The 10788-nt window shown below is 37.6% G+C and overlaps 1 protein-coding gene across 2 annotated transcripts in view; it reads left to right on the top strand.

Moving 5' to 3' along the window:
- The first annotated feature begins 1065 nt into the window (after positions 1-1065).
- Positions 1066-10788, top strand: part of dvl3b (dishevelled segment polarity protein 3b) — a 45914-nt gene continuing 36191 nt past the window's right edge. Inside the window, exon 1 of one of the 2 annotated variants that reach the window (XM_079620047.1) lies at positions 1066-1607. In XM_079620047.1, the coding sequence (XP_079476173.1) occupies positions 1447-1607 (161 nt within the window). In that variant the 5' untranslated portion in view covers positions 1066-1446. The remainder of the gene's footprint in view (positions 1608-10788) is intronic. The other variant, XM_079620046.1, reaches the window with a different exon arrangement.

The raw sequence follows: 10788 nt of genomic DNA, 5'->3' as shown, positions 1-10788 counted from the left end.
CATTAATCAGTATTAATGAGTATCAGAACATTTTTATACACATTTGAATCGTGTGATAAAAAAATTAGGCCCTACTTGCCTTTTGTCAGTGAGACGGATGGGCCAATTTTTGTTCATCAAAACTGGGAGTAAGGGAGGACGGTTCTCTGTCTTCACCCGTTGATTTCAAGTGACTCGAAATGCGAGTTTCTGTACGTTAATTAACTGATGCTCTCGCCAATTATGTAATTGGGCGGGGCTATTTGTCGTCAGAAGCGATCTCGAGAATCAAAGAACGTGTTTAGTAGTATAGCCTACTGGAAAGAGATATTTTATTTAAATTATAGGGTCACACGGAATGTTTTTAGCCTACTCGTAGGCCTATAGAGTAACATTGTTTTCATGACACAGCACATCATCCTGTCCCTCTTATACAATGTTTTTTTAAACAGCATAAATTAACAGCAGTAGGCTATACAACAAATATACTGCTGTAATGAATAAACAGCGTACAGGATTTAATTTATTTAGTTTATTTCACAAACAGAGAGTGCTTAATTGTGATAAAAATGTGACGTAATGAATCGTAATGATCCTGTCAAAAAAAAAATAGTAGGCTATCTGACAGTTATTTGGCATATTTCATTCATGTCACATAAAACGCATGTCATGTCTGATATAGCGAGATAGCTGGTATGAATGTAGGATATAGCCTACTTTCTTGTGCGCCTCCAGAGGTTAACCGCTGTACATAACCCGTTTCATCCTCTAGAGGGCGCTATCGGCGCACTAATAATACATCAATGGTATTTGACCAGCGACTCCAGATGCAAATTTGCTGGATTACAAACTCGCATCCCAAAAATATTTAAGGAGGACATTACAAATATTTCACCGACCTATTTAGTTTGCATGCAGTCAAAAAAAAAAGCAAGTTGTTCTATTGAGTGATTAATATGCAACAGCAACAACTTAACAGCTCATGTAATTGAGATGCGTATTTCCCATAAAGCCGAAGTTCAAATACATTTATAAGCCATAGTAGAACAGTATAATATTTTATAACTCGTCCTGTAGAGGGAGCGCAGTGGTGAATCGATAGGAGGGGCTATCGCACATCGGCCGACAGACAGTTGTTTCCAAAGGACAGAGGAGAGAGGAAAAAGCAACAGTATCCATAGGGAGCCCATAGAAGACCGACGTGTAGTCGTGTACTATTCTTTCGCTTTACTTTGAAAGGAAACACTGTCTATTATATATATTATAGGCTACTATTAGATTGATTTGTGTGACATACGACCGCAAGGATACTGCGCTATCGGGTTTTATTGTCGCTGAGTGAAGCGAGCGCGCGGAGGTTGAGAGTGAATAACGCTTTATAACGCTCGAGCGTTCAGCGGTGGACGCGAGAGGCGCACGCCGCTGTGGGGCTGATGCGTGCGGCCTTTCCCTCAGCAGCGGCCCGCCATGGCGGAGACCAAGATCATCTATCACCTCGACGAGCAGGAGACTCCCTACCTCATCAAAATACCCATTCCTGCCGAGACCGTCACTCTCGCTGACTTCAAAAATGTCCTCAATAAACCCAACTATAAATTTTTCTTCAAATCCATGGACGATGATTTCGGGTAAGGCACAATACGCATGTTAAAAGACAATAACACCCTTTGTATTTGTATCATTTAGTGTTCCTGTCAGTACCTTAGACAGACTACTTTTAACGGCTTTATTTTGGTGTCGTTATTTTGTTATTTTCTCTGTCTATTCGCAAACCTCCCGTCAGGTTCTCTCACACAACCTCAGCTCAGATTGAATGTGTGTTCGTATTGTTTCCAGGTCATTGTAAACGGTATATGGATAAACAGGTAATAAACCGTAGGCAAGTTCCCAGGACAAATGCGTGCGTCTATTGTGTAAGCGGTGGTCTTTATACAGATCTGGGGTCAGTGTGAATGAGAGGAGGCTTTATATGTGCTTTGCTGGTCAAAGTCTGTGATGGTTTTGGACTATTTAAAGGGAGAGATCTGCTGCAGTTCAGTGACAGATCAGGTGTGTGAACCCATAAACCAGGCAGAGTGAGATAATGCTTAAAGAGTTGTTGGTTCACCAAAAATTATCCCATAATTTGCTCACCCGCCTCAAGCCATCAGGTGTAGGCTTATATAACTTTCTTAATTCAGCCAAACACAATTGGCGTTATATCAAATAATATCCTGGCTCTTTCAAGCTTTATAATGGGACTATGGGAGTGAATGGTAACTGAGATTTTGAAGCCCAAAAAAGCACATCCATCCATCATAAAAGTAATCCATACTATTCCAGGGGTTAATAAAGCGAAGTGATGCATTTTTAAATGCAAAGGATACAATCTGTCCAGTCATCTGGAAGAATCAGGGAATTTTAATTGTGCTTTTTATGGGAAATTCTGCTTTGAATATACACATTTTTCTAGTTATGTTCAGCTCTAAAACGTTTCATAAGCTAGAAATGTTCAACTTTTCTATAAAATAGGAGAAAGAGTTTTAAAAATTATTCATTCAGTAGGTCAGAAATGACTGGAAAAGACATGGACATTAATTAGTCAAAGCTGTAAGAAACCTGACATTCACATTTTGAGATAAAAATGAACTCCTGCTCATAAGAACTGACATCGTGTTTGAAATAATCTTCTCTCTCATCTTCAACTGCTGACACACTTTCTGATTTGCACATGATTTACAACACGCTTTTAATCAGCTCCACTTTAACCAATTCATTCCTGTGTATCTGGCCTAACTCAGGACATGTTACCCATTAAGGGTCTCCACAGTCATGGAAATATTAGGGTTATTTTCAGTCATAAAAATGAACAAAATCCCCAAAAGTCACGGAAAAGTCTTGAACTTTTCTATAATGACTATGTAGCAAGTTATGCGCAGCTCCAAAAATGTTTCAAAACCTAGAAATTGCTCTTTAAATCCGGTAACACTTTACAATAAGGTCTAATTTGTTAACATTAGTTAATGTATTACCTAACATGACCTAACAATGAGCGATACATGTTTTACAGTTTTTATTAATGATTGTTAGAATAGATAGAAATACAATAGTTTCTTGTTTGTTCATGTTAGTTCACAGTGCATGAACTAATGATAGCAAATACATTTGATTTTAGTAAATGTTGAAATTAGATTAATAAATGCTGTCAAAGTATTGTTCGTCCTTAGTTCATGTTAACTAAAATAGTTAACAAATGCCAACTTTATTGTAAAGTGTAACCAAAAATCTGTATATGCTAATAACTAATGACTGGAAAAGCCATGGAAATTCATTGGTGAAAAAGTGTGGGATCGTATCTGTCATGGTGTTGTCTCATCAATGCTGCTTTGTTAATAAAACAGCACAGGCTCACTGTAAACCCTAACGCTTAAAATAATTAATTGGTTTGACGGACACACTTAAATTAAATAAATTAGTTCTGTCAAATTAACTTTTGTATTTAGCACTTTCTTTTTCTTTCAAGTTCACAGAACTGATATATTTTAAGTAAACTGAACTGTTTCATTGTTTTGAGTTTTATGAAATTATTTCTTTTAATTTAGACAAACTTAAGTTTGACGGAAACGGCTGGGATGTCCATTTCCCAGCATGCTTTGCTGATGGCACTCGAAAGGGAGAGTAAATGCTCAAATTAAGTGTAATATAATGTCTTTTAGTGTGCAAGATTAATGTTAAGTGGGAGATTTAGTTGTGATTCATGTTTTGTTATGCTAATTTAGAAGAATTTCTGTTAATGTTGGTTTTAGGACAGTTACCATCATGGTGACGAGTGGTGCATGCGCTTGATTTGAGAGCAAATATTACCTTTATATTGTTGCACTCATACAGCAAATGCTTCTGTATAGCATACTATTGCTAATATGATAGCAAATTAGTATGTAAGCAGATTAACTTGTTAAAGCTAACTAAGTTTAAACTAATAAAAGTGTTCACATTGAGATTACATGAAAGTTTTAATTGAATTGTATGAATTAGTGTACTCATACATTTTAATTGTTCTTAACTTGAAATGTTCAAGTACAAGATAAAAATATGCTAGTTCTGCTTACTTAAACTTTGAATTTCATAACTTAAAAAAATTGAGGCAATTGATTGCCTTAAATGTTTTGAGTTCTGCCAACTTATTCGGGTTTACAGTGTATGTGCATTAGATGGAGGAGGACTGTTCTCTCTTCCCGGTGTTTATGAGAGGTAACGTGCACTTTAGGTGCGCACCTCCCTACGCATGTGGCTGAGGTCTGGAATGCTGACTTGGAAACAAGGAACCACTTGGGAATCATGCTCACGGATACTCTGAACAGATTTCCACAGTCACTGTTATAAGCCACAAAGAACAGTGTCATGTTGCGAAATCAAGTCCATGCGATCTGCTTTTTGTTTGCTTTTCTTGGCATGCCAGAAGGTTCTCCTGTAGATGCCAAGCTACACAAACCTCTTCGCGCAACGCACATACAGACCCGTCCAACACCTGCGAAACAGGACCCTCCTGACACGTTTTCTCTGTCCACGTTGCTTGTTTGTATCAATGTACTGCCCAAACCAGCTCATCAAGGTGAACAGCCAGACATTGCTCCTCACCCTCTGGCATAATCACTTCCAGACCCGACACTGCCATGCCATGATGCAAAACAGGCCCGCTTGATTCATGCCCATGTGATCAAAATCAAAACATTATCTGAAATCATCTTGGTGACCTGGGGCCTCATTTATAAAACTGTGCGTAGGATCCAAAAGTGTACGTGCGCCCGAAAGCCCCAAAAAACTATTCAGACTTATAAAACCTGCGCAGAATTCACTTTATAAATCCCAGTCAGCGGAAGATTGTGCGCACATGCGTCTCCTCCCCGAAATAACCATATATGGAGCTTACAACGCCTAGTTTTACTATGCATATCCTCATCTGCATATCATTTGCATATGATTATTCATCCACGTGATAACATGTTTAACGGTACAAGACATTATGAAAATATGAAATACGGGTGTGCCGTCACATTACATTAATACAAATCATTTAGTAGCCTATCCTTGCCTTGTTTTTGAATAAATAAAAATACATTTCAGAGAAAGTTTTTCTCAATCTTTTCCACTGACCAAATAGTATTTTTAATAGATTTTCTTTTTATGGAAACACATAGACCTTGTTGTGCATTATATTTGCACAATCTGGTATTATCATGATAAGCAATTATCTCTGTAGTTAAAACATTAGCATGCCAGAGGAAAAGTGTTCAAAAGCATTGCATCCACTACAAATATTTATAGGCTATTTAGGGTGATATCAGCTAAATTGGGCCACTTTTTGGTAAATTGTTTGGGACAATAATACAATACCATATATTGAATATATATATATATTTTTTTTTTACTTTTCAGTAAATTTCATGTAGTTTAAGTGTTTAACTCCATTAATGAGATTAATCTAAATGTTTATATCAGAAGTAAAACATAGTTTAAATCATTATTTTATTTAAACTGTTATTGTGAACATGCACTGTATTTATGATTGCGACTTGTAAGGACCACCCATTGGCCCAACGACGGAATCCAACGGGGTGGGCGAAGGGATAATGCGTGTATATCTTTCCAGCGCTCCAGTGAAGTTCACTTAATTTATTAGAATTTAGTTTGAATATTACTTTAGCTCTACGCTTAATCTGACTCCAGTTTCAAGTGATAATCAAATTTAGATTGTGTTTCTTATTAGAAAATAGTCATAAATATTGATTATGAATTAATTTAGATCTTTGGTTATTCAGAGTTTCTTATCTTTCATTTATTTATTCATTATGGACCCAATGCCGCACAGAGATCACGTCGGCCACGTCGTGTTTCTCACGGACACAAAACTTGTCAGTTCTGAAGTTAGTCAGAGGATGTAGGGTTAGCTAATACCTCTTAAGTCGGTTGCCTACTGCTCACTCATACAAAAGAGTGTAGTTGATTTTAGCCATTTCCATACAACTTGCTAAATCAGTAATAGACAGAAATCAAAAGGTCTTCAAGATGACGTGCCTACTGCTCCATTCATACATGCGCCTTTAGTTTGACCTATCCTGCAAGATTTGCGGTAGCACCAGCCTCCTATAATCTACTAAAATAATGATTTCAGAAAAGTTCAGAATAAATCAAGATGTAACATTTATTTGTCAGGTATAAATGTATCATGCCAATTACACAAGTAATTAAAAGCCAATTCAGAAATAATAGATGCATGACATACATTTCTCAAAGATGACTCTAAAAGTAAGCAATGCATTCCTGACAGAGACACACAGAGGTGTGTGAGTGTTTTCCAACGGGAGAACACTGACACAACACTGTATGGGGGTTTTCCTGGTTACAGGATCCCCAAGCCAGCTCTGTTACCTAGCCTTAAATACCCAGACCAGAACAAAAGGGTTGTGCCAATATTTTCAGAGTTTGTTTTGGGTCAGTTCCTGTACCCCAGGGGGTAGCACCTGGTCTCGGGGGAGTGGGGAGATATCTTGAAGAGACATCACCCAAAGAGGAACACAGGATTTTCCTAAGTTCTTAATCTTTCTAATATTACCAATGACTGCAATGAAATTAAGACCATTTTACCAATCGCACTGAGACATCTAAAATGATACCAAACATGAAAAGGCAAAAACAATAGATTTACAAGATACATCATATGTGATATATAGGCATTCTTAGTGAACTTTTGGTGACTTGACTCAGGGGGAGAGGGGGATGCAGAGATAAGGAAAAAGTGTTTGGACAGGACAATGTCCTATGCTCTGTCTTTGCGATCTTCTGTCCAGGGTGCGTTTTATGGCTATATTGCAGGGTGAGTTTTATTTTAACAGGAAAATCAGTTCTTACAGACGACCCCTGGCCCCTTGGGGCAGATTTAGATCAGGCCTAAGGGGACATTTTTTGGACATTTTCCTGTTTCCACATTTTCAGTGTGATTCTCTGAGTGTTCATATGACTGACACCTGTAGTTAGTCGATGACTGCAGAAATCAAGTAGTCACCTGAAATAACAGCATTAAGACAGGTTGAGCAAAAATGAAAACACGGCAGAATACAATCCTGTGACACAGTCCCTTTAAGTGTAGGCGTACTGTGCTAGTGGATGCTGCAGCAGCTGGATTGGATGTCATATCCTCTTGGCCGGGTTTGCTTTCACCTGCACTTGGTTTCGATGGTATTCAGTCTGTGGAATGACTCGTTGCATCAAGTCTGTTTGCGTTGGTCAGCATGATCAGAAAGTGTCAGTGGAAAGTGTCATTTTAACGCTTTGCGGAAACATCTGTGTCCTCCCTAGGATGTTTTAACTGACCCTTTGAGAAGTCCTCGGTCACCTTCAAGCAGAAGGTTTGGTTTGCCGGGCAGGGCAGAACTCCATCGTTGAAGGAATCTTTTCACTGATGATGCTCCATTGCGTGTAAGACACCTGAACAACTTCTGAATGACCATGCAATAATCAAATATGGATGTATTTGTGGTTATTGTAAGATGAGAAAAAAGTTATTGGATAAACACAAGAACAAAAAATAACAAGACATAATGTACTCAAAAGTGCGAACCTCAAATGTTAAAAGTGCGAGTGGTAAATAAGGTCTCTTTTCCAGAATCATATATTTAGTGAGTTGGTCTAATTTGATCACCAAATTCTTCACTGCCACAGTGATCTGGTAGTGGAATTTAGACTTGGTCTGGATAAAGTAAGGAAGGGTAGCAGAAAGTCAGCATAGCTAGTATATTTACCAGCGGTATGCATAATTAAAATATATAACATCATTAAACATGGAAATACACAATTTCATAATTATAAAATTGTCTGCATTAGTTGTTTTAAGTGCAAATTCATTTATGAAACCTAAGGTTTTAATATGTTAAATTAGAGGATGAAACTCTCTAGTTTAACTTTTGCAATTATCCTCTGTGCATTTGATGTACATGCTATGTCACACTCAATAATGCAGGTCTGACTGGGAATTGTATAGTTGGCCAATAGAAATGCCTGCATTTTAGATCTAACTGTTGAGATAATTTTTTATTGTCATTAGTCATTTGTTGGAAACTAGGGGGCCCTCCTGGTTTGCAACAACGCTAACGACTGGACATAATAAACATTTTTTCCGAAGACCAGATGTATTGATGAATAGGTCTCAATTAGATTTTATATGTGGAATTTAAACCAATTGATGTGTGACCATAGTCATGCCCATGTTCTATGCACCTCAGTGTTTACATACAGGAAATTATTGAAATGAAATTATTAAAATAATTTCCCTTGTTCTATATGTATGAAGGTAAATTATGTATTACAGATTTGCATGATGTGAATAATTTTGGCCTGGATAGTCTTATGATCTACGCCAGGTAGAGATATTCTAAGATTGTTGTAGTGATGATGTGTATGTTTATGTATAGGAGATGGGTGGTGTCTATCCTACCATAATTTGTGTTGCAAAATTTAGTTCCGGTGCTACACCGGGAGGCCACATACAATAGCTACTTCTGTAGTGTTATGAGGTGTGAGTGGCCGCTTGAAGTTTCTCCACCCCCATCTCCTACATGTAAAGTTGTGTGTGTCCTGCTTGAAACAGGCGGGACCAGACCCTTGCGGAATCTGGTTCTGAAGAACGGCAGTTGTCAGCCTGTAAGGGAGCTGGACCTAGAGAGGAAAACACAGTTAATCTGGACCCTTTCAACAAATTGCATTGAGATATATGATCTATCTCATTATTTATTTGATGGCCTTAGCCAGACAGTTGTTACTAGTGGCTTTGATCTGTTAAGATTTTATGCCATTTAGAGAAAATTTGTTTTAGTTTACAAAGACAAGTATCATTATCATGATCCTGTCTTTGCAAAGAAAAGGTCAATTAAACTGTGTGATAATGGTCAGATCTGACTGCTATTGCAGTTAAACTCACACAGTATGCTGTGTTGTGAGTATTAGGACACCCAGGTCTGCTGGGGAAATCTCATGTTGTTTATTTACAGTAGCCAGATCTGTGTTCAGAGCAATTAGATCACCAGGTGTGGTGTTGTGATTGTTTGTTTAGCCTTTGGAATTTATGGTGCCATTCAAACTCTTGACCATGTGGATCTCTGTGGTCCATACTGTTGTTAACACTTGCACCACTTTGTTTGTGGTTTTGTTGCAAGAGAAAATTAAAACTTGTACCTCCCCGTGTTACTGGGTTGAAGATCTATTAGATCAAATTTAAATCATCCTGTGGCTTTGGATGGATATTCAAGACATGGTAATCAGGTTGATCATTTTAGTTGGTACATACTGGGTATTGTAGTTTTTCTCATTAAAGATTCTTGCACAAATAGAAGGTTAAGAAGTTCTTTCTCATTCATTCTTCATTTCAGTTTCCTTCCTTACCAATACTTTCTCTAACCATTTATTATCTCCTTCCTCCAAACAATTCTCACTCCCTACATGCACATACCATCTTTCTACCTTCTGATTCTTTCCATTCTTCTTCAATATGCTTTCCTCTTCTAAACCAATGCTGAATCATCAAGAGATTAAAGCCATTCCTGGCCATTATAATATAATATATTACAATCTGGTCATAATATAAAATATATTCTATAAAATTGTATACATCAAAACAAATTTTATTTACTGTTCACTGGGGTCTCTACTGAGTAATTTGTCCAGACTGACTTGTTATCATCTCACTGATCTTTTAGAAGGCATTTGGCCCTGCATCTCCAGCGATGCTGGCATGAGCATTGTGTGCACAGCAATAAACCAAACTGGAAACCAGTTATAGCTGCTTTGATGCTGTGAACCTTGAATGCACTGCAAGCACTGAGAAACATGGGTCAAATCATTGCTCAATTTAAAGATTTTTGTGACTACAAAACAGAATTGGACACAATTTTCTTGTTTTAGGCTGCGATGTTATTAATTGCATTCTTTTAAGAATCTATTTGAATATGAAAGAAAGGTTGGACAAAAGGGTCTGATGGAGGGCGCCAAGATTGTTTTATGGTTTGTTACTTTTGTCAGTCTCATTTGAGATCTCGAAAAACATACAAGAGTGCAATGATTGCAAAGTCTGATATGAGACCAAATGAAAAGATCTATCAGGCCTGGCTACAAGCCTCTTAGTGACACAATAATTGTCATTATATGCATCAGTTTTCAAATTCAGCGTATTTCTCTGAATTTCAGTCTCTAGGACTTCTGCATGGCAGCTGTTCTCTAGGACTGAGAGATCATTTTCCCAGATCATTTCTTTTGAAATATTCTAATTTCATTGGACTGTTTTGTCCAACTTTACCTTTCACACACCAAGGATTCAAGTGAGACATTTACTTGTTATCTTTTAGCTCATCATATCACAAGTGTGACCATTTTCTTATTTGCAGTGTTGCAATGTTGCAACAATCATAAATAATCAAATGTAAGTTTGTAGTTTACATCCCTCTGTTGAATACCAGAATAAAATTTGAATGAAGTTATTCTAATTTAGGTTTCATCTCTTGTTGCCTGGGCAAACAAGGAGGTATTTAAAGTTAAAGCAAGGGAATATAGTTTATCATCTATGCTGCCGCTACAATGTCCCTGGCATGTGGTTTTATCTCATTCTCAAGCCCCACCGGATTTTGCGTTCTCCGGTCTAACTGGGTATGCCGACCCATTCTATACATGTGTCTATATGAGGTGCGTCTGAATTTTCCCTCAACACTTCTAAAAAGGCAAAAAGAATTGACTTACCACAACGGCTGAAGAAAGAGAAGGGAAGCCTCTTACTTGTTGCAATTC

The sequence above is a fragment of the Phoxinus phoxinus genome (genome assembly GCF_949152265.1).
Source record: "Phoxinus phoxinus genome assembly, chromosome: 8".
NCBI lineage: Eukaryota > Metazoa > Chordata > Actinopteri > Cypriniformes > Leuciscidae > Phoxinus > Phoxinus phoxinus.
Note: the sequence above shows the minus strand (reverse complement) of the source record. Positions and strands in the feature narration are given on the sequence as shown.